We start from the raw sequence: 25434 nt of genomic DNA, 5'->3' as shown, positions 1-25434 counted from the left end.
ACAGGTGTCTTTGATACAGGTAACAAACTGAGATTAGGAGCACTCCCTTTAAGAGTGTGCTCCTAATCTCAGCTCGTTACCTGTATAAAAGACACCTGGGTGGCAGAAATCTTTCTGATTGAGAGGGGGTCAAATACTTATTTCCCTCATTAAAATGCAAATCAATTTATAACATTTTTGACATGCGTTTTTCTGGATTTTTTTGTTGTTATTCTGTCTCTCACTGTTCAAATAAACCTACCATTAAAATTATAGACTGATCATTTCTTTGTTAGTGGGCAAACGTACAAAATCAGCAGGGGATGAAATACTTTTTTCCCTCACTGTACATCCACAGGTACACCTCCAATTGACTCAAATGATGTCAATTAGCCTATCTGAAGCTTCTAAAGCCATGACATCATTTTCAATCATTTTCAGAAATTTTCCAAGTTGTTTAAAGGCACAGTCAACATAGTGTATCTAAACTTCTGACCCACTGGAATTGTGATACAGTGAGTTATAAGTGAAATAATCTGTAAACAATTGTTGGAAAAATGACTTGCGTCATGCACAAAGTAGTCCTAACCAACTTGCCAAAATTATAGTTTATTAACAAGACATTTGTGGAGTGGTTGAAAAATGAGTTTTAATGACTCTAACCTAAGTGTTTGTAATCTTCCGGCTTCAACCGTATATATATATATATATTAAAAAAAGAGAAAGAAAAATTAAGAATTCAGATTATTTTATGGGACAATGTACAAATATTTTTGAGAAAGATCATTTGTAGAAGAAAAGAAAATGGAGTAAATGCATGAAAATGAAAATTTAATTAATTGAAGGTTATTTGTTGTGAAAATTTAAACGTACTGATTTTAAGGTTGTGTCATTAGAAATTGAATACCACTACTCTAGAGTAAAATACCAAATTGTAAGAGCGATGCGCTCAGCTGTGCCATCGAGCTACCTCCCGGTGGGCGTAAACGCATACTCCACTCTCCCTCTTTATGTACAGATTATTTGCTCACATGGCATAACGGTACTGATAATTGATATATTAACCTAGTGCTTCACAATGGGATTCTAATTGGAGCCGTTACAGAGGCGCTCAACCCATGCACCTCTATTTCTGTGTGCAGTGAGAGGGGGTGGTTTGCCTCTCTTGGGTTTTTAGGGTGATTTCTTATACGTGGTTTGTTGTTGTTGTTGATATTGCTTCCAGTGTTGTGCTAGAGGGGCCCAGCGTTTATAACTTGGGTCCAGAGTTTTTCCTGGGCAAGTCATATGGTAAGGAAAACTCCTGACCCTATAAGCTTGACTGATAGCAGTGCTAGTATTGTGTGAATTATACTAGCACTGCTATCAGTCAAGCTTATAGGGTCAGGAGTTTTCCTTACCATATGACTTGCCCAGGAAAAACTCTGGACCCAAGTTATAAACGCTGGGCCCCTCTAGCACAACACTGGAAGCAATATCAACAACAACAACAAACCACGTATAAGAAATCACCCTAAAAACCCAATTCCACATTACTCACCAGATTAGAGGAAGCTTTCAGTGTGAATCCCAAATGGCACTCTATTCCCTATATAGTGCACTACTTTGAACCATGGCCCGTAGGGCACTACATACGGAATAGGATGCAATTTGGAACGCAGACTCACTCTCCTATCCCACGCTGCTCTGCTGCTGCTGCTGCTGATAGTGTGGAGAGGGCCAGGCGATGCTCATCACAGCAGGCTGTATTACTGATCTGAGACCAGCCACTGATACAGTAGCATCCATCCATCGCCTCTCATTCCCACAAAGCCCCCAAACACATGCACCATCAGGCATTCACAACACACACTAAACCCACACCAGACAAATTTGGTTAATCTCTGAGCCGCACACTCTCAGGCAGACAAAAGCAATGTGTGTGTGACTGTGTGTGTGTGTTTTGTTTCAGGGGAGCACACAAACGTGCACACAGACACACACACACACACACACACACACACACACACACACACACACACACACACACACACACACAAAGATGACTGCATTGTAAGCAATGCTGCAGAGAAGCTTTGGGAGCACAGGGACAGGGGGGCCTCACAAGGGCATTCTGGCCTACATAGTGTCTCTTCACGAACTGTTCTAGGTTGGCACGCCATGGGATAAACGTAAGATTAAGATGATGTTTTATTCATTTGTTCGCCGGGCATGAATTTGTTGGGGGAATTTGTTCTCTATCTTTAGACTGCCTCGTTTAGGATGCTAGTCAGTGAAACACACTTTCTCTGGAGGCCCGAGTGATTTCTAAAAACCAAATGAAAATCACAATTCTAGTTATCCATTTCAAACACAGTTTACTGTAAAACCAGGCAAATTACATCTTTCTCTCATGATATTCTATGTTGGCATTTCTTCCAGTGACGTTTAGATGTTTACCACTTTGTTTCCGGCTCCCACAGACTCCATGCTGTGTTGGCAGTGTAGATCAAAGGATCATCCTCCACCATATGGGCATTCTGATAGGATTATCCTTCAAAGTGTTCAGAAGACATATTTCACACAAACACATATTTTCTATGGTGGTTTAATGCAAGGGTGGAACATTTTGCGCTCAGTTTCCAATTATGTGGGTGGGTGCAGGCTTTTGTTTCAGCCAAGCCATGAAGATTTACTGGTTCATAAATGATAGCCTTCAGTTCAAATAAATGATAGCCTGCAATTAAGACCTTCAGTGATTGTCCACCCCTGGTGTAATGTATCACCATATATAAGCAGTGAAATACTCCAAAATCATGTAACAGAGCATTCTATTTCATGTCAGTTTTCACAAACCACCTCTTGTGTTTTCTCTGCAGTATCTGATCAAAGTCAATGAGATCAAGACGAAGAAGGGAGTGGACCTTCTCCAGAACCTAATCAAGTATTACCACGCACAGTGCAAGTAAGTACATTTATTTTTTTTAACCTTTATTTAACTAGGCAAGTCAGTTAAGAATAAATTCTTATTTACAATGACGGTCTACCGGGGAACAGTGGGTTAACTGCCTTGTTCAAGGGCAGAACGACAGATTTTTACCTCGTCAGCTCGGGGATTCGATCCAGCAACCTTTCGGTTACCAGTCCAACGCTCTAACCTCTAGGTTACCTGCCGCCCCCCACGGTGCCACAGTATATTCCTCCTTTACCATAGTGTGAGACCCCCTCCCAACTAGTGAGATGTGTCTACTTAGATGCGACTAATTGGTGGAAAACACTTAATGTATCGTACATTCACGGGAAAATAGAAACATTTTTCGGAGGGAATTATGTACTTTCACGACTAGCTATTCAAGTCTGGTCGCGATTGCTATTTGCTCTTTCTCTCTCTCTCTCTCTGTCTCTCCCTCCCTTCTCTTTATCCTCTCAACACCCCCCCCCCCCTCCATCCCTCTCTCTCGGGTGGGGTGATGGTGATGCATGATTCACAGGTCTTGGGTAGGGAGGATTGCGGAGTCATATTTAGCTCTCATAAATATGCATGAGCCTTCATGCCGATGCGTTGTGACAGCCGTGGGGGTTTGTGGTTAAATAACGGCAGTCCCCTGGCTGCATCACCGACAGGCCTGACAGCCTCAGCGTTGCTGGGTGGTTATGTCACAACAAAACAATGCTGTTTTCTTGTTATCTACTCAACCCAAACCTATGGCTGTCCTGCTGTTTCTGACGCTGACAGCGAAAAATCACTATGTAGAGACGTGCCTTATAGAACGATGGAAAAACAAAGGTAGAGAAAACTGTACGTTTCAGCAGGATGAGTGGACTGAGGGAGGATTGATGGATGCCTAGAGCGAGGGAGATGGAGAGAGGTTGTTAGTGGAGTTGAGAGGATGCAGAGCTGCATTCTGGTGGGTGCCACTGACACTGGCAGATCCATAATGGATGACAGGAGGTGCTTAGCATTCAACTCTGGACACAGCCATAGTCAGCCAGAGAGAGACAGGAGAGAAAAAGAGAGAAGGAAAGAGAGAGATACATCTCTTTGCCAAAAGCCAGAGAGCCAAGCAGTGTTATACACTGCATCAGTATCATTCTCATTCACCCCTCCACTCCTTATGACCTTCCTAATGCCTATATAAACATTCTATGACACTTGACATTTCTAAATGATGTAAACGATGCTACGCCCCATCACATGACTACCCTTTGTCTCACTAAAGTGAAAATGTCAATGGAATTCTAATATCCGCCCTGTATTCTCTTGCAGTTTCTTCCAAGATGGCTTGAAGACAGCGGATAAGCTGAAGCAGTACATTGAGAAGCTGGCTGCTGACCTCTACAATGTAAATACCCACCCACAGACTTCTCTCCATCTGATTACTGCTACTCTGCAGACTATTGTTATCCAGACTCATTGAGTGTGTGTGTGTGTGTGTGTGTGTGTGTGTGTGTGTGTGTGTGTGTGTGTGTGTGTGTGTGTGTGTGTGTGTGTGTGTGTGTGTGTGTGTGTGTGTTAATCTCTCCCTGTGTATCTCCTTCTCAGATAAAGCAGACCCAGGATGAGGAGAAGAAACATCTGACTGCTCTCAGAGATCTGATCAAGTCCTCCCTTCAGCTGGACCAGAAGGAGGTAGGCAGGAACCAGGCCAAACAGGGCCAAACAGGACTAAACAGGGCCAAGTGGGCCCAAGCGGGCTATAGTTGGCAAACATATAAATTGCATTCCAATTCTCTACCCTTCTCCTGTGCACTTGTACACTACCCCTTGTGGATTTAGATGGAATGGACTGGTGTTAATTTAAGAATATAATGGAAACTCCCTTCAGCCATGCGTTCACAAAATCTTTGCTTGGTAGAGAATCAGACTGTACACTCTTCACCCCTAACCCGTAACCTTTGACCCTATGGTGGGTGTACCTACTTGCTAGCTTCCTGTAGCACAGAGTGAGCATCCAGTGCTGTACTATGCTGGTAGCCAGTGTGGTGCCTCACTGGCTGATTGGTGGAGAGCCAGTCACTGTCTTAACTAACCTACCCTAATCTCTTTCTGAGCACTCACTGGTCACAACTGCCTTATACACAACAACAACGTGGTTTTCCCCTCAGTCTCATACCCATATTGAGATTTTTAGTGGATGCTAGCTGCTCACTGTGTTTTGAATGACGAATAGTGTGCAGAGCCTAGCTGAGATGGACTGGGCTGCCGTGTCGACAAAACTGCAAGTCTCTGCTAGTGGTTTAGTCCCAAATGGTACCGTATTCCCTACATAGTGCCCTACTGAACAGGGACCATACACTCTTAGAAAAAAGGGTTCCAGAAGGGTTCTTCGGCTGCCCCCATAGGATAATCTTTTTTTGTTCCAGTCAGAACCCTTTTTGGTTCCAGTTAGAACCGTTTTGGGTTCCATGTAGAACCCTCTGTGGAAAGGGTTCTACATGCAACCCAAAAGGGTTCTACCTGGGTTCTTCAAAGGGTTCTGCAATGGAGACAGCCGAAGCACCCTTTTAGGTTCTAGACCCTTTTTTTCTAAGAGTGTATGGGCCTTAGTGCAGTAGTGCACTATATAGGGAACTGGGTGCCATTTGGGACGGAACTGACGAGTCATACTAAACATCCTGTGTTTTATAACACCCACATACTGTCACTCACTCACTATCCCTCTACTTGTATATATTGTACTAAACTAACACCTACACTCTATGCATGCATGCAGGCACTGTCTCACGCCTACTTCTCAGCTGCTTCTTTCACACTCTCTCCCTCTATCTCCCTCTCTACTCGCTGCTTGTCTGGACTCAAGTCTAGAAGAGTAAGTGTGCACGATTGGCATGCTTCTGTTGGTCTTGCTTGCATTTGACTTCTGAGACATTTTGAAGAGCATGCACTCCACTCTGTTTTTCATTTAATAGTGTGTTTAGAACATGATTGTGTCCCAAATGGCACCCTATTCTCCATGCAGTGCACTACTTTTGACCAGAGCCCCGGTGAAAAGCAGTGGACTAAATAGAGAATAGGCTGCCATTTGGGACGGACGCCATGGTCCTTTGAACATCAAACATTAACCGATAAATAATAACAACCCTGGCCTGCACTCTCCGTAAGAGGTATATTTGGTTGGTTGTTTGTGGTGATTTGCTGAGTTTTCTGTGTCTGAACACTGTGTGACTTGCCGCAGGACTCCCAGAGTAAGCAGGGTGGCTACAGCATGCACCAGCTACAGGGCAACAAAGAGTTTGGCTGTGAGAAGAAAGGCTACCTGATGAAGAAGAGTGATGGGTAGGTCTCACACACATACACACATACACACACACTGAACAGTACTGAAGAAGCGTTTATATTAATACACTCAGATATGCAAAGCCCTTATCTGATCTTTTGTTGTGCCTTGGTGTTGCTGTCTTCCTCCAGGCTGAGGAAGGTGTGGCAGAGGAGGAAGTGTTCAGTGAAGGGTGGCATGCTCACCATCTCTCATGCAACGGTGAGAGGCAAACATACCACACACACACACGCGCATACACAAACACACACACACTTATGGAGGCTAGATCAGAGGCAACATCCGGTATGAAAGAAGCTGTTTAGAGCACTATCAATCTGGCAGTTGGCAGAGAGGAATAGACATGGATGGGTTGCCAGGGCAACCCCTCAGCCCCCCCTCTCCATTTGCTGTGGTGACTCATCTCTGAGTTTGCTGCTGGCTCTTCTCTTCCCTGGGCATGTGGATACTGTGGAGTATAGCAGCACTGGATCAGATATTCACTATCTGCTGCCGGGAGCTAATACAATAAGCAATGTTGAGATAGATAGACAGAGATACACGTGCACATGCAACAGAGAGAGTGCACACAGACACAACTAGCATGTCCCAAATGTTGTATAATTCCACTTTAGATTGCGGTGGATCCCCCAAATATCATAATACTATCATCTCATTTACTGGATATATAGACACCCTCCTTTCAAGGAAATGATACAGTGTAGCCTATGTACGAGCCTGCCTGTCTGCACCTCCATAAAAAAGAAAACGCACAGAGAATCCATGTACTTATCTTCAGTTCTTTGTCTGATGGCATGTTGCAGCTCCGCTCTGTGTTTATTTCCCATCAGCCCCTGTGGCAGGCCAGGGAGCTGAACTCTGGGTGACCCTGCCTGCGAGGCGCGGTGCCAGTCAGGCGGCCTCACCTCAGGGCTCATTTGGTATTTGTTATTTTATTAGGATCCCCATTAGCTGTTGCGATAGCAGCAGCTACTCTTCCTGTGGTTCACACAAAACATGGAACATGACATACTGTGATACAGAACATTAATAGACAAGAACAACTCAAGGGCAAAACTACATAAATGTAAAACGTCACACATGGCCAACATATCAATACACACACACAATATCTAGGTCAAATAGGAGGGAGGGGATGTGCGCTGAGGTGTTGCTTTATTTGTTTTTTAAAACCAGGTTTGCTGTTCACTTGGGCAATCTTTGATGGAAGGGAGTTCCATGCAATCATGGCTGTATATAATACTGTACGTTTTCTTGAATTTGTTCTGGATTTGGAGACTGTGAAAAGACCCCTGGTGGCATGTCTGGTGGGGCTCATCACAGCCTGTTAACATTTTGTTAACCCCCCCCCCTCTGCCCGCCCGCTGACCGCATGCCCGGGCACAGTCACAATGCAGTGCCCAGTCTACACACGTGCTAGCTGGGCACAGTGGTATTATCATATTATGACAGTGGGTACTGTACTGTAGCCAACCCAAAGTGGTGCTGCCTGGACCACAGCCAGTACTGAGGGAATACCTGGGATCCTCCCTAGGCTAGCTACACTGTTGTGTCTAGTGTTTAGGCTCTGTGTCCCAAATGGCACCCTATTCTCTATGTAGTTCACAACTTTTTGACTATTGGGCTTTGGTCTAAAGTAGTGCACTACATAGGGAATAGGTTGCCATTTGGGACACATACAGTGCCTCTGGGTCACTGAGTACAAGTTATCATTGTATCATATTTGGTCATTTATTAGTGGCACAGTTACAGTATTCTGTGGGGCTGTTTCTATTTTCAGAGACATACAGTAAATGTGGACAAATGTAATCAATCAATTACTCTGGTCTCAGTGATTCTAATGATGTAGTAGAACTGATTGATTTAAGGCCGTGTTTCAAAGCAAAAAAAAGGTCACTTGAATCAACATCCTGAGATAAAACGTTAGAGATTTTAAAAAATATATATACAGTGCATTCAGAAAGTATTCAGACCCCTTGACCCCTTTTTGTCCATTTAAAATAACATCAAATTGAACAGAAATACAGTGTAGACATTGTTAATGTTGTAAATGACTAGTGCAGCTGGAAACAGCCAATTTTCTATAGAATATCTACATAGGCGTACAGCGGCCCATTATCAGCAACCATCACTCCTGTGTTCCAATGGCACGTTGTGTGAGCTACGTGCCAAGTAATCCAAGTTGATCATTTTAAAAGGCTAATTGATCATTAGAAAACCCTTTTGCAATTATGTTAGCACAGCTGAAAACTGTTGTTCTGATTAAAGAAGCAATAAAACTGGCTTTTAGACTAGTTGAGTATCTGGAGCATCGGCGTTTGTGGGTTCGATTACAGGCTCAAAATGTCCAGAAACAAAGAACTGTCTTCTGAAACTCGTCAGTCTATTCTTGTTCTGAGAAAGGAAGGCTATTCCATGTGAGAAATTCCCAAGAAACTGAAGATCTCTTACAACGCTGTGTACTACTCCCTTCACAGAACAGCGCAAACTGTCTCTAACCAGAATAGAAAGAGGAGTGGGAGGCACAACTGCACAACTGAGCAAGAGGACAAGTACATTAGAGTGTCTAGTTTGAGAAACAAATGCCTCACAAGTCCTCAACTGGCAGCTTCATGAAATAGTACCCGCAAAACACCAGTCTCAACATCAACAGTGAAGAGGCGACTCCGGGATGCTGGCCTTTATGTCCCTTTAGGCAAACTCCAAGCAGGCTGTCATGTGCTTTATACTGAGGAGTGGCTTCCGTCTAGCCACTCTACCATAAAGGACTGATTGGTGGAGACCTGCAGAGATGGTTGTCCTTCTGGAAGGTTCTCCCATCTCCACAGAGGAACTCTGGAGCTCTGTCAGCGTGACCATTGGTTTCTTGGTCACCTTCCTGACCAAGGACGATGACCCCGATTGTTTAGTTTGCCCGGGCTACCAGCTCTAGGAAGAGTCTTGGTGGTGATGGAGGCCACTGTGTTCTTGGGGACCTTCAATGCTACAGAAATATTTTGGTACCCTTCCCCAGATCAGCACAATCCTGTCTCGGAGCTCTAGGGACAATTCCTTCGACCTAATGGCTAGGTATTTGTTCTGACATGCACTGTCAACTGTGGGACCTTATATAGACAGTTGTGTGCCTTTCCAAATCATGTCCAATCAATTGAATTAACCACAGATGGACTCCAATAAAGACCCTAAGGATGATCAATAGAAACAGGATGCACCTGAGCTCAATTTTATTTTACTAGGCAAGTCAGTTAAGAACAAATTCTTATTTTCAATGACAGCCTAGGAACAGTGGGTTAACTGCCTGTTCAAGGGCAGAATGACAGATTTGTATCTTGTCAGCTCAGGGACTCAAACTTGCAACCTTTCGGTTACTAGTCCAAAGCTCTAACCACTAGGCTACCCTGCCACCCCGACATAGCAAAGGGTCTGAATATATCTGTTTTTAATTTTGTATACATTTTTCAAAAAATCTAAAAACCTGTTTTCACTTGGTCATTATGGGGTATTGTGTGTAGATTTCTGAGAATTATTTTTTTCAAATACATTTTAGAATAAGGATGTAACGTAACAAAATGTGGAAAAAGTCAGGGGGTCCGAATACTTTCTGAAGGCACGGTATATAGTTTCTTTATTCAGCCGAGACAAAAGGACATATCCACAATACCAAACATCAAAATATTAATTGACCTATTACTCTACCACCCCACCCTATCCAGAGTCAGGTAGGCTTGTAGTGTTAGTTTCATAGGACCAATACTGGTCGATGTACAGACTCATTTTCATAATTTCAAGTAGCTAAGTTGTCTGTGTGTTTGTGCAGTCCAACAAGCAGCCTGTGAAACTCAACCTGCTCACCTGCCAGGTCAAGCCCTGCGCTGAGGACAGGAAGTGCTTCGATCTAATTTCCCGTAAGTACCCCTCTTACCATAACCCTTATGCCAATACAGCAGTTACTGTGGGTGGTGCATGGGCTGGGTGGCCCGTGAGAGAAGGGGCCTTTTAAATGACTTCTTATGGACATTCAGAAACAGGAAGAGTTGAAGAGACCATTTTGTGTCATAGGGCGCCAGTCGCTCTTTGACACCTACTCTATTTTCTGACTGGCTGAAGAATGGCGTCTCAACATTGAGAGGAAAACCTGAAACACTCTGTGCTTGTGAATTACCCAACATGCATCTCACAACAGGGCTATATTACATGACATGATTACACAGTGTTTGCAAGGTCTGAGATCACATTCCCCTCTAATCTTGTCTCTGCCCACAGATAACCGGACATATCACTTCCAGGCTGAGGATGAACAGGAGTTTGTCATGTAAGTGTATCAACACAGTCATCACATTATAAACATTGTTTTACTGTAGTATCTAACTCTAAAGGCAGGTACAAAGTAATACACTGAAGCAATGAACTTGGCCCTGATAATGTAGCTATGGGCTTGAATGATCAGTGAGATTTAACAAAGAAAGACAGCGCCTTTCATGCTCCATTGACAGGGTGTTTGTATTACTTAGAGAGAGAAAAGGGACTGCTAGGTGCTAGCAGCAGTAAGGGTTTCTATCTATCTGGATCTGTGGTTGTCACTTGCTCAGGTGCAGACACATCATTCCTTTCTCTCTCTCACTCTTTCTGCTACTTCCTACCCACCAATCAGTAATTCTAATCTTTTCCAAATTCTCTGTCTTCCTAAACTGTCAGGGCCATGACCCTTATGAACCACTACCTTTAACCACGCTCACATGAACGTTACTGCGACACAATAGGCCTTGCCTCTTAGCCTCGCCTTAGGATACATCCCAAATGGCACCCAATTCCCTATGTAGTGCACTACTTTTCACCAGGGCCCATAGGGCGTGGAATAAATGTTTGAAATGAAACATTTATTGTTTGAAAGTATAACGTCCCTGTGTTATGCAATCACACGTTCGCCCACCCACGCCTTGTGTATCGCAAGTAAACAACTCACCCTTAAAGACACGCGTACACCCACGTATCTTCATACTCATTTCTTGTTATTTCTCGCGTGCACGCTCGCACGGACGCACACACACACACACATACACACACAGAAACATACTTTAATTAACACAATGATTGTCTCCTAGCCGACACACACACTCACACATTTTAAATACTTTATTTGAATCCACAAATCACATTACATTCAAGTAGGAAGGAGCTGTGCTGTACTGTGCTGTGCTGAACAGCGGGTGGGTTGGCAACAGCAGCAGTTACTTCCTGGCTGACTCTTAATGAGCGCACTCAGACAGACGGCTGTGAGGAGTCTGTGCTGTTGAAGGACTTCCTAGGTTAACTACAGTGTGTGTGCGTACGTACGTGCGTGCGTGCGTGCGTGCGTGCGTGTGTGTGTGTGTGTGTGTGTGTGTGTGTGGAGGGTGTTCAGATGTGTTGGTTGACACTGTAGGCACATTTAGATCATATCTAGGGTGGATTCAAAACAATAAGAACATAACATACAGACTGACCAGGTGAATCCAGGTGAAAGCTATGATCCCTTATTGATGTTACCTGTTAAATCCACTGCAATCAGTGTAGATGAAAGGGAGGTGGCAGGTTAAAGAAGGATTTTTTTAGCCTTGAGACTATTGAGACATGGATTGTGTATGTGTGCCATTTAGAGGGTCAATGGGCAAGACAAAAGACTGAAGTATCTTTGAACGGTTATGGAAGTAGGTGCCAGTCGCACCGGTTTGAGTGTGTCAAGAACTGCAACGCTGCTGGGTTTTTCACACTCAACAGTTTCCCGTGTGCATCAAGAATGGTCCACCACCCAAAGGACATCCTGACACAACTGTGGGAAGCATTGGAGTCAACATGGGCCAGCATCCCTGTGGAACGCTTTCAACAGTCCATGCCCCGATGAATTGGGGCTTTTATGAGGGCAAAAGGGTGTACAACTCAATATTAGAAAGGTGTTCTTAATGTTTTGTACACTCAGTGTAAACGTCAAGGGCTCAAGATAATACAGTATACATATTAATACATACAGTATAGAATATACTGTCAGATGGAGTTGGAGTTGACCCATCCCCTTGTCTAAAAGCCTCTACCTAAGAGGCTTATGTACACAGAAATCCCCAAAATGCACTCTTCTATATACAATTCTCATACATTTTTAAAACACCCTTGCTCTGTAATAACTTGTTTCTCTGTTTGCGTATCTGTCTCTGTGTGTATGTGTTGTGTGTGTGTGTAGCTGGATCTCGGTGCTATCCAACAGTAAGGAGGAGGCTCTGAACATGGCATTCTGTGGAGGAGAGGACGGAGGAGGTGGAGGAGGAGGAGGAGGAGGAGACGACGGCCTCGAGGACCTGACCAAAGCCATCATAGATGACGTGCTGCGCATCCCTGGCAACGAAGTCTGCTGTGACTGTGGCGCTGCAGGTGCATATACAGTACAATGTTTATGTGTGAGTGTGTGTGTGTTTGACCACCACCTCTATGGATTTCCAAGGGCCTCATATTGTATATCATCCCCTATATACCACTACTTTGTGCATACTCACCATTCACCTTGTTATAGGAGAAGACAACAACACCTTTGCTTCAGCATTTTAACTCGCCCTTGAGCTCACACACCCCTATAGGTACTTCATCATCTTCAAGGTTGTCCCTCCGAAATCCCTGCTCAGCCCAACATCGATCCACTGTTCTGCACTGTCATGGCTGCTCCCTATCTCGCTCAGTAGGTGACACCTGAGATATGCTATGCAGCCAGCCTGATGTCTTTACCCAAGCAAGCAGCAAAGCAGCAGCATCAGGGGCCTCTGTATTCTTGATATAACAGTGGTGTTGGCCCTTTCTGGCCCCTGTTCCTCCAACTTGATCCTCCCCTGCTGTAAAAACAGACTCCCCAGAGCAGAGACACCCTGGCCTTTTGACTCCCCCAATACTCACACGCCCACGCACGCACACACACACACCGCCTCAGTTAATCACCCTATCCACCTCTGTCAGCATAAACACAACAGAGCCCACTGAGGGAGTTAGCAGGCTGCTAGCGACAAATAAACCTGTGTTTCTTGCAACATCAACATCATTACATCACTGTGTTACATAATTCACACACATCCCCCCCCTCTTTGGAGCGAGTTCATTTCACATTTAACAGGTCGATAATGCGCCGGTCTGGCCATCATAAGCCACACCCGTTGTTTTAAGCATGCTAACAGACACAGGCTGCGTCCCAAAGTTACGGCATCACAGTGGGAGATTGGGAGCCACATTTGAACTGCTCTCTGATGCTTTCTACTTCATTCTGATGCCTTGCTAAGCTGCTCTCATCCTCCCAGTCGACCAAGCTGCTCCTTTGTAGCTATGCGACACTGTCATACTGTGTAGAGTGACCCCTGGCTGTGACAGGGCCCTAAAACGAGTCCTCCAGCTAGTGTACTGCAGGCTCATTTATGGTGCTCCTTTGACCCCGTCCGGTCTAAATACAACTCTCTAGCGGAGTATTAGTGGCAACTATTTTGCAGCTCTAGAGCTCTCACCCCACCCTGTGCATTCTGTCATCTCTATGGCCATCTATTTTTTTTATTGATGTAACCTTTATTTAACTAGGCAAGTCAGTTTGCCATCATACGTGTGCTGTATTGATGTTTCATCGCCTCTGACACCCTTCCACCCGTCCGTCCGCCACAGACCTGTCAAATTCAGACACGCTAGCAAGCTTAGCAGCTAACAGCACTCAGCCATCTGTAAAGATAGTTTGTTTACATCGGCGCAGCTGCGTATGGCTCTCAGGCTTGATATCAGGCTGGGTATAAGCCACCTTAAGTTGCATCACTCAGGCTTGGCTGTGGTGTCAGTCGCTGTAGTGGTTTACAGGGAAGAGCTCAAAGCTTCTCTAGCCCTCCACCACATAGCTCTGCTGTCAGAGCATGTTCAGGCATTCTGCTTGACACAGAATGATGCAATGTATTCTAGTTGCTGGGATCTGGTAGTCCAGTCAGTATGGCTGGTGCTCCTGGGGTTGCCGAGGCCCTCTAGTGTTGTGTGCTGTGTGTTGCCACTGATTACATTGATGGGGATGGTGGACTTTAGTGCAAACCGTAGCAAAACGTTTTGCAACAAAATGGAAAACATTTATTTCTTATTGGACAAGTTCAGGTTGTCATTCCCTGTTTCAGTCCATTTTCTTTAATTTGAAGCCTAATGAATACCACCCTGAAATAACACGTCAGCTTAGTACTTATAATACTTAACCCCCTTCAGCATTTTCATTCTGGATTTCAAATATATACTGTATGTTTATGGTAGTACAAAAAATATCTATATTTCTGTTTTTGGAACCAAAACGTCTGTACAAGACAGCCAAGACAGCTATCCACAAGCCTGTGTGCAACAAACGTATGTTGTCATGTTGTCTGTGCCCTTAGATCCAAAATGGCTGTCCACTAACCTAGGCATCTTGACCTGCATCGAGTGCTCTGGTATCCACCGGGAGATGGGAGTGCACATCTCACGCATCCAATCCATGGAGCTAGATAAACTAGGCACCTCTGAACTCTTGGTGAGTAAATAAAATACGTTTAGATTTTTTTTCACAGTAAATCAACATACAAAATAGACTCAAAAACAGGCTAGAAATAAATCAATCTTTATTTTACGATGTGATTATGATTACGACAATTAAAGCAAAGTGCTTACGAGCATCTTAACATTCATATGTTGACTTGATACTTAGGCAAATGTCTCTCTTCCTTCACAGCTGGCCAAGAACGTAGGGAACAGTAGTTTCAATGAAATAATGGAGGGGAACCTTCCTTGTCCCTCACCAAAGCCCACTTCTTCAAGTGATATGTAAGTACACAGCATCATCAATAGCAACAACTACATGAACTGCTTAGAGACTAGAAACTCCATAGAAATTTGACCTCACCTTCACTGGATGCATAATCTGGTGTATGCTTGAGCTTATATGCAGTTAGATGTGTCTGGCAGGAAAAGCCACATAATTAAATATAACACTAGAATGGGCATGGGCATCCTAGCAACTTGGCCAAAAAATGGCCATCTTGGTCAGGAAAACATTCTTGCTAGAAACTGGATTATAGGATCTCTATGGCAAAAGCTATCCGCACAAACATTCCAAAACCCTCTCCATCTCTTTATTCTACTACTCTTCTTCTTCTTCTTCTCCTCCCCCCCTTCTCCCCCTCCTACAGGACAGTGAGGAAGGAGTTCATCAATGCTAAGTATGTGGACCACAAGTTTGCACGGAAGACCTGTACCTCCTCGGCAGCTAAGACTATCGAGCTGTGTGAGGCGGTCAAGTCCAGGGATCTGCTGTCTCTCATCCAGGTGTACGCTGAGGGGGTAGAGCTAATGGAGCCCCTGCCTGAGGGTGGACAGGTGAGTCTGACCTCATAGACCCTGGACTGTATTATTATCTCATCTCACCTGATCAGGGCCCATACTCATAAACCGTCTCATAGGATTGCAGATCTAGGATCAGGTCCCCCCTATCCATATAATCTTATTCATTATGATACCCAAAATAAAGCTGATTCTAAATCAGCACTCCTACTCTGAGATGCTTTGAATGCAGGCCCTGATTTGGTATGGTGGGTATTATTTGACAATATGAGCAGAAGTCTACTGTTTCATAGGGAAATAGTAGGTTGTACTGAGCCTGTAAGGAGGCTGCACTGTATATGGGCAGTAATGAGCAGTCCACAGAGAGCAATTGCGTTTTCTACTCCCTTTACTAAGCAATGTTGGACAAGACAACATTGCTCAAACGAGTAAAGTCACTCAGTTGAGCTATAAGTACAGTGGCCCACCGAACGTTGACCCACGTAGCGATGCGGTGTGCTCTCAGAAGTAGTCTATAGGGAATAGTGGCCAGGGATGTATCACTGACTCTGTTTGAAGGCAGGCAGAGCTCCCAGTCCAGGCTGACTCACTGATATCAAATACATTCCTGTCTGTCAGTGAACCTGATTTGAGTCTCTCTCCCAAATGGCACCCTATTCCCTTTATAGTGCACTGGCCAAGGCTCTGGTAAAAAGTAGTGCATTATCAAGGGAATAGGGTTCTATTTGGGATGCAGGCTGCGTGTCTTCAGCAGATAGCTCATTACCCAGAGTCCCAGACAGCGAGGGTCCCAGACAGAGACCCAAACAGATACCCCAGCTGTACTCCTAGTAGTTGGTATTATTGTGTCAGTGTATGCATACTCTTCCCAATAAGTTTCCTTTCTGGGGACTCACACTTGGAGAGATAATTACCGACATAGCTACCAGTCATTTTCAATGAAAAGAGTACCAGGAGACGCAACATGAATGCTGCTTGAAGGATACATCCACCAGGGGAAATCTCAACGACTTGATGGCTGATTATCTCGGCAAGTGTGAGTGTGGAATAGTTCACCCATGACCAGGGAGGTGGTGGTGGCATTTGTTCATATTGGGACGGGCGGGCTGTAGACTGAAGCCAGCCTTGAATCCTCATTTCAGTATCTGCTACCGGCATCGGTACATCCAAACCTCTCTATGTCATGGAAATGTTCGCATCACGCTCGCAGTCTTGCCTTGGGGGGAGAGAAGCACATTTTAGGAGCCATTTTGTTGTCTGCAGCCTCTTTAAATGCTGTAAAAGAGAAAGAGAGAGAGAGATGTTCTCTCCATGATGTCTTGCATGTCTTTTTCTGTGTGGGATCGCCCCCCTCAGGAGGCCGGAGAGACTGCACTCCACTACTCTGTGCGCACTGCTGACCAGACCTCACTGCACCTGGTCGACTTCCTCGTGCAGAACAGGTAAATTGCCAAATAAGGGAATGTGAAATTAAGTGAAAATAAGCATATTATGCCATACGTGAAGCATTGTTCTGATTGGAAATGGGATTTTAACAGCAGTGAAAACTCACAACATCATAAGCTGTCTTGCTCAATTACTCAAAAATATAACAGAATACTATAAATAAATAGTAATTCCACCATTACGTCATGTAAAATGAAGTCTTAAATGTGACATTTTGATGGAATACCTTCATGGAAGCCAGTGTTCTCTCCTCATCTCTCCACTACTGTAAGAGGAAGATGAGCAGGGTAGAGCTCAGCACAGTTTAGATTCCCACAAGGCAAACAGAACTGGGTCAGGCAGCCACTTGTTCCCCGCCTTAATATAATCCTCTCAGTCTTCTCGATGGTTTACTCCCTGCCTCGCTGCCCCTCAGGCAGACCGGGAAATGGAGGATCCTCAGTAATTAATAGGTCTACCTTCACAATTTCATGCTAACACTTGCAAATTGGCTGAATTGTTTTCCATTTGAGGATAGATAAAATGGGGACCAACCACTGACCTGTCAACACGCTAGTGTGGCTTACAAGTATATTTAGATGTTTTTATGTCTGTTTGTTTCTTATGATCAAAGAGTGAATGATAATGTGACACCTTTACCTCTGTGTAAAAGAGCCTCTGGGGTGTGACCGTGACATGACCTTGTTGTGTGTTTGTGTCACAGTGGGAACCTGGATAAGCAGACAGAGTGGGGAAACACTGCCCTGCACTACTGCTGCATGTACGAGAAACACGAATGCCTCAAACTACTGCTGAGGGGCAAACCAGCCACTGACATCAGTGAGTAATACACACGCATGCACGCACACACACACACTTTGATTATGTGAACATGCCTGTTCTCAATCAAAATTGAGTTTTGATGGAATGTGTCAGACTCATGTGTAACCAATTTCATGCCTGTTCTTTTAGCCAATCAGAATGGTGAGACGGCACTGGAAGTTGCCAGGCGACTGAAGAACAGTCAGTGTGAGGAGGCAGTAAGTATCTCACTGTGAACATGAGCCAATATGCTCCATATCCACTATATGTTTGGCTATTTGTATTATTTAATAGCAATACCCAAAGATGCAATCCTGTTCTTTGTTGAAGTAGTATCCACACTATATCTGATTCTGTAGCAGCACAGTAGACGGGTATAGATTGAAGGGACTTGTTGACCACCACATTTTTGGACACTAGAGGGCAGCAGCCAAAGGCCCACCCAGGGCTGTAGTGACTAGAGAGGAAGAACCTCAATTGCGTTTCCTTGACTCCTCGCACCATCTCTCCTCGCCTCCTCCTTCTTCTTTGGTCCGCAAACAAATGTCATAGGTGCATGCCGCCACCTACTGTATTGGCTGTGTATCAGCCTACTATTCTGTAGTATGAATTCATTACACTTTGTGAAAAAATTGCCCTACCAACTAACCCTACACCCATTAAAACCTCACCACTTTTACTCTACTTTGGCCTTATCTGATCCTACTCCAGGCCAGCAGCTTGGGAGGACGGGACCCTATCGTTCAAAACATCTTGTAACTCTTCTGCCGTAAAATCTTGCACACCCAAGTATTTCTCTGCAGCTGCCACCACAACATCTATCCTCTGTGATTTACGTTCCATTCCTGCGGTACAATTGACGACCATGGCCATGAACGCCCAAAAACTCATCTTAATTAAGCACATGTTATTCCTATCACTCTCTATTGGCCTCAGCCTACTCACAGGGAACCTCTTAGGATCTCTCACCCTGGACCCATCTTCCTCTACTACTCTCTTCACTGCCTCAGCATATGACATCTTCTGCACTACTCTGATCCTGGCAACCTCAACCTGCCTTTCTTTCACCAGACACCTCTGATCTCCAGCACCATGGGCACCCCTACAGTTTACATACACAACTTTCTTCAGATATACTACACATTCCTTTGTCTCATGTCCTCTTGCACGCTTCTCACATCTAGGAATCTCCTCCCTACAAGCTGCTGCCACATCACATGACCATAAGCTTGACACCTAAAACACTGTAATGGATTCGGGACAAAAGCTCTCACGGGATAACTGACACATCCTAACTTGACTTTATCTGGTAAAAACTCTGCATCAAAACGCAGTAGTACAGACTGGAGCGGAATGAGTGGAACGGTATTCTCTGTTTCACCACAGTCTCCATCGGGTCTACGTCGCACCAAACGGCGGTCGTCACAGACACGGAGAATCTTCAACTTCAGTTGATCCTCCTCAACACTTAACACCACTCCAGTTATCACTCCTTTCAACAGCGGCCTGCTCCAGAGAGGAAAGCAAGTCACAGTTCTTGTTCCCAGTCGCATATAGCAGAGCGCACGCGCCATCTGGACGGCAAAAACGCAAAAAATCTACACGATTCACTTTCACCGACCCAACTTTCCTCAACCTCTTCTCTACCCAACCTGACGCCACATATGGATCTGCCAGAAGGCAAGGACCCATTCCCTCCAAAAATCTCATTCCCACTGGGCCAGATTCATCTTTGTCATCATCAAGACGAGGCTCAAGCTTGGCGGTCTTCACCACAACTGCCATCGCAATTATTTAATCCTCACTCTCGTCACGTTCAATTTCCTTCTGTAGCTCTTCCAAAAGTTCTGTGTGATCCACCATTTCATATTCCACTTTTCTCCTTTTTTCCTGTCCCCCATCTTACCCCCATCTCATGGCCACACCGGCAGCTATCCCAAAAAGTAATCTCTCGTTGTCTCCTTCTCAAAACACATAGTATAAGAAAGTCAAAGGTTCCTCCCCTCTGACATTTTCCTCCAATGGGTTTTGAGAAGGAGACAAGGAGAGCACACGATGAGTCAAGGAAATGCAATTGAGATTCTCCCAGAGATGAAACCATTACTGGTGTAAGGTTACCATTGGCACTTTGTAACAGAAAACCCTAAGTTGGTGCTTTGCCATCAAGGATATTATGTCATGTTTTGCACATCAAAATAAAGAACAACATTCTTGTTCATGTTTGACGTAATCTATTCATTGTGGTAGATTGTTGGTTAAAATACAGTTCCTTTCGACTGACTTGCTTTGTGGAGTATAATCGCAGTGTGTTTATTTCTATAACCTATTAAACATTTAGGTCCTCCTCTGTATTTTATTGTTTCATTGTGGATCCAGGTAAAGTAATCAAAATGTGTGTGTGTGTGTGTGTACGTGTGTGTCCCAGCTGTTGCAGGCTGCAGCGGGAAAGTTTTACCCTCACATCCACGTGGAGTATGAGTGGAGCCTGAGGCTTGATGAGATCGACGAGAGCGATGACGATCTGGATGACAAGGTCGGACTGGGACTTGACGCTCACACACGTCTGGACATAGCACACACCTTGAAATCAACACGCAGAGTTTCAATATTTGCACCAATCTCCCATTGACATCAATGCATGATTTAGGCCTATGTGAAAGTCAAAGTTCCCAAGTTGACGCCTCGTCTCTTGTCTCTCTCTCCCCCTCTCTGTCTGCAGCCTAGTCCCATCAAGAAAGACCGCTCCCCCAGGCCGCAGAGTTTCTGCCACGCGTCCAGCATGTCTCCTCATGACAAGCTGTCTCTGCCGGGCTTCATCAGCCACCGGGACAAGCAGCAGCGCATGTCTTACAGCGCCATCACCAACCAGATGTACTCCGCCTCCACCGACCTCACTTCCTCTTCCTCCCCTGTGGCCGACGCTCCCCCTCTGCCCCCCAGGAACCAGGGCAAAGGTGAGACCTGATTGTGATTGGCCAAGGCCCAGACTCTTATCAGTGTAGGGTGAAGTTGCCCATAGACGCTGATCTTTGGTCAGTTTTGCATTTTTCCCACTCATGGTTATGGATAGGAATGGGGAAAGAGGAAGCTGTTTCTAGATCTGTACCTAGGGGAAACTTCAACCCGGAGCACTCTTATCAGTGTGACAAGCATGACAAGATACATGGAGATATAATGAGATCATGTTTGACCTATCTCCTCTTTTTGCATTGATGTTCATGCAAATTTCTACCTTAAATGCAAATGCAAATGCAAATTGTGTGGCCAGTTGTGGAATGTTCATTGGATACTCAGCCATATTGTCTGGTTGGCTAGCATTTACATGTATGGAGACTTGCAAGTTGTCTCTTATCTCTAACACTGGTACTCAGGAATAACACAGTAATACGGTTTACTGTTTTGCTCAGTATAAAACATTGTTATCATAACACTAGTTAACCAAGTTGCTGATATGATTCGTCTTTTCCTCTCTCTCTCTCTCACACACACACACACACACACACACACACACACACACACACACACACACACACACACACACACACACACACACACACACACACACACACACACACCCTTGAGAGGAATGTATTTTGTCAATCAGGGTGGGAAGCGGCTGTCATATAGACTGTTTACACAAGCAAGGCACCTCCCGGGAAATGATGGCTGCAGGCGAGGTGGGCGTGAAAGGGGAAGTGGACACGCACACAGCCAGATAGGATAATACACCCGGCTGATCATTTTAATGCTTCATTTTGGGAATCCAGGGGTGCGTCCCAAATGGCACCCTATGCCCTACATAGTGCACTACTTTTGACCAGAGCCCTATGTGATTCCCTATGGGCCTTGGTCAAACAGTGCACTATATAGGGAATAGGGTGCCATTTGGGACGAAGACCAGCACACTTCCTTATCATCAACACTATCTGACAGTATACAAACAGACTTCAGGAGGCAACCAGCAGTCAGCACAATTATAATGAACCATAACATTCCTCCCTGAAGACAGGAGTTAGAACACAAACACTCACACCACAGTTTACTATTCACTATCCTTGTTACAATACAGTACATTGTTGAAGCCAATACAAACGACTATATCCTTGTTACAATACAGTACATTGTTGAAGCCAATACAAACGACTATATCCTTGTTACAATACAGTACATTGTTGAAGCCAATACAAACTACAATACAAACTAAGAAAACCAGCAACTTCGTTTTACCCACAAGAGATTTTACCCGCAGTTCTCTTTTTAAGTGGTCATTGGAGTGGCTTGCTTAGGCATTTGCTGGTGCGATTTCTCCTCTTTTACTTAGCTTGTCACTGATAAGATTTTATCGGCTGCTTTATATTGTCGACGTCCCAAAAGGCACCCTATTCCCTATATAGTGCACTACTTTTGACCAAGGTCTACAAAGGACTCTGGTCAAAGGTAATGCACTACATGGGGAAAAGGGTGTAATTTCAAATGCAAACCAGTGTGTGGGAGAAGCTCTCTGAGCTTGACATAGATTCTGTCCCACACTCTTCATCCCCCTCTCTCTCTCTCTCTCTCTCTCTCTCTCTCTCTCTCTCTCTCTGTTTTTATCCTTTCTTTCTCTTTCAGCGCCCCATTTGGCATTCCTCGGCTCTCACTCGCACTACGCCACTCTGGCTGGCACTCGACCATACATCAGTGAATATCCAGTTTTTACATTTTGTCCTGCTGTGCAGTTGCTGTGCAGTTGTACTAGTAGAACTTTACGTCCCAGTAAAAATAAGGGTGGTGGCGTCTTGAACTTGTAACAATGGCACTGTAGAAGTGCGGTTCATTATTTTTTACTTACCCACAGTTTCATTACATTTTGTGACATGTCACCACCCCTGAGCTGTAAAGTGTTGACATCATATTCCCTATGTAGTGCTCTACTTTTGATCAGAGCCCTATATAGGTAGGATATAGGGTTCCATTTGGGATGCAGCTTCACTTTCCTCTCGGACTGGCTGAGTTCTCTATTAGCCACATTCTTCTAACGTCTGTTTCCAGGCTTACACACTGCTGGGAATGGGACTAGCTGCTTTGGGATAACTTACCGTAGGTCCCAGAATCTCAGGAGTGTGTACACCACAGGAGGCTGCTGAGGGGAGGACGGCTCATAATAATGGCTGGAATGGAGTAAATGGAATTGCACCAAACACATGAAAACCATGCGTTTGGTGTATTTGATACCGTTCCACCTATTCGGCTCCAGCCATTACCACGAGCCCTTCCTTCCTCCCCAGTTAAGATGCCACCCACCTCCTGTGGTGTACACCCACCTACAAAGATAGGAAAACACCTCTAAAACGACACACACACAATACATATACATTGTTCTCTGTCCATCTTCTCTGTATTCCCATCCAGGATTTGTTCTGTTCACCAGTATGTTGTTTTTTACCTGCATTGATGTTGTGTTAACATATCTCCCCCACGTTGTCCAGCCATTTTGTTGAACCCTGTCCTGATGGCAAGACACCTCCCTCTCAAACTACCTTCCCCAGCCCCTCACCTTCCTGTTGGTATCCCAGGTGTCCATCGCCTGTCCCTTCACTGCATGAGTTTGTATGTTGTCACCCCTCCAGCTCCTCCCTCCACCCTCACCCCTGGAGGCAGCTCCACCCTGTCTAAGAAGAGGCCTCCGCCCCCCCCCCCTGGGCACAAACGCACCCTGTCTGACCCGCCCAGCCCGCTCTCTCACAGTAGAGGGGGCTTATCCGGGGGTGAGTCCTCCCTCTGTGGCCAGACCCAAGCAGGCACATCTGAATACTTCTTGGTCGTCTTTATTAGAAGGACATGATCTATAATACATTCAACTCTCTGGTCCTGGAGAGTCGCAGTGTGTGCAGGCCTTTGGTCCAGCCCAGCACTAGCACACATGATTGAACTAAGGTCAATCTAATTGCATACCCACACTGAGGCCCTACAGGACCAGAGTTACCCATATCTGTCCAAGTATTGAGGTTTCCAACCATATTTTCCCCATGACCAGAGTGTTTCAGTGTTGTTTATGAATGACACAGACACAGCCTGATCATTTTGTTGTGTGACGGCAATCCTGTTTAATGTATGTGTTAGATGTCAGATCATTTTGTTTTATTATTTTGTCTTGTCTGTCATGTGAAATACAAACAGCATATTACAGTCTCCTCTTGCTGTGAGACAATGTCCTCAAACATCATTAGTATGGAAGAAAATGCTGATCATTACCTGAGGAATACCAGATCCCTAGCATACAGCTGTTGTACCTCATAATAGTCCATAATGGTAGCTAATGGAAAGCTCAGCCCCCTACCTCTTCTACTATAAAAATTGCATGTTGGGGTACAGCAATGTATTTGTATACCAGTTATAGTACAGTATATTCAGACCCCTTCACATTTTCCATATTTTGTTACGTTACAGCCTAAAATGGATTGAATTATAATTTTCTCGCATCAAACATTAGCCCAGGCGCCAAAGACGTGGATGTCGATTATGGCAGCCCACCGCACCTCTCTGATTCAGAGGGGTTGGGTTAAATGCGGAAGACACATTTCAGTTGAAGGCATTCAGTTGTATAACTGACTAGGTTTCCCCCTTTCCCTTTTCCTAATGACAAAGAGAAAAAAGTTTTTTAGAAATGTTTGCAAATATATTTACATAAGTATTCAGACACTTTGCTATAAGACTCGAGGTGAGCTCATTGAGCTCAGGTGCATCCTGTTTCCATTGACCATTCTTGAGATGTTTCTACAACTTTATTGGAGTCCACCTGTGGTAAATTCAAATGATTGGACATGATTTGGAAAGGCACACACCTGTCTATATAAGGTCCCACAGTTGACAGTGCATGTCAGAGCAAAAACCAAGCCATGAGGTTGAAGGAATTGTCAAATCAAATCTTATTGGTCACATACACATGGTTAGCAGATGTTTATGCGAGTGTAGCAAAATGCTTGTGCTTCTAGTTCCGACAATGCAGTAATATCTAACAAGTAATCTAACAATTTCACAACAACTACCTAATGCACACAAATGTAAAGGGATGAAATAAGAATATGTACATATGTACATATGGATGAGTGATGGTCAAGCAGCATAGGCAAGATGCAATAGATGGTATAAAATACAGTATATACATATGAGATGAGTAAAATAAGATATGTAAACATTATTAAAGTGGCATTTTTTAAGGTGACTAGTGATCCGTTTATTACAGTGGCTAATGATTTGAGTCTGTATGTAGGCAGCAGCCTCTCTGTGTTAGTGATGGCTATAGAGCTGTAGAGCTCCGAGACAAGCAAATGGGAAAGGGTACCAAAACATTTCTGCAGCATTGAAGGTCCCCAAGAGCACAGTGGCCTCCATCATTCTTAAATGTAAGAAGTTTGGTACCACCAAGACACTTCCTAGAGCTGGCCGCCCAGCCAAACTGAGCAATCGGTGGAGAAGGGCCTTGGTCAGGGAAGTGACCAAGAACCCGATGTTCACTCTGAGTTCTGCTTTGGAGAACCTTCCAGAAGGACAACCATCTCTGCAGCACTCCACCAATCAGGCCTTTATGGTAGAGTGGCCATACGGAAGCTATTCCTCAGTAAAAGGCACC

General features: G+C 44.6%; 1 protein-coding gene across 6 annotated transcripts in view; it reads left to right on the top strand.

Moving 5' to 3' along the window:
* LOC106578677 (arf-GAP with SH3 domain, ANK repeat and PH domain-containing protein 1) overlaps nt 1-25434 on the top strand; it is a 74796-nt gene that overhangs the window by 45300 nt on the left and 4062 nt on the right. For 2 of the 6 annotated variants that reach the window (XM_082965689.1, XM_082965688.1), the window contains exons 9-26: nt 2838-2923; nt 4226-4301; nt 4502-4588; nt 6135-6235; nt 6368-6437; nt 10054-10141; nt 10500-10548; nt 12451-12638; nt 14636-14769; nt 14968-15059; nt 15425-15611; nt 16932-17017; nt 17725-17840; nt 17973-18040; nt 20248-20355; nt 20542-20776; nt 22434-22502; nt 23432-23569. In XM_082965689.1, the coding sequence (XP_082821815.1) occupies nt 2838-2923; nt 4226-4301; nt 4502-4588; nt 6135-6235; nt 6368-6437; nt 10054-10141; nt 10500-10548; nt 12451-12638; nt 14636-14769; nt 14968-15059; nt 15425-15611; nt 16932-17017; nt 17725-17840; nt 17973-18040; nt 20248-20355; nt 20542-20776; nt 22434-22502; nt 23432-23569 (1978 nt within the window). The other 4 variants (XM_082965690.1, XM_082965691.1, XM_014157767.3 and 1 more) reach the window with 4 other exon arrangements.

Source organism: Salmo salar, chromosome 19 (genome assembly GCF_965601325.2).
Source record: "Salmo salar chromosome 19, fSalSal1, whole genome shotgun sequence".
Classification (NCBI taxonomy): Eukaryota; Metazoa; Chordata; class Actinopteri; order Salmoniformes; family Salmonidae; genus Salmo; species Salmo salar.
This window is presented reverse-complemented; position numbering and strand designations above follow the sequence as displayed.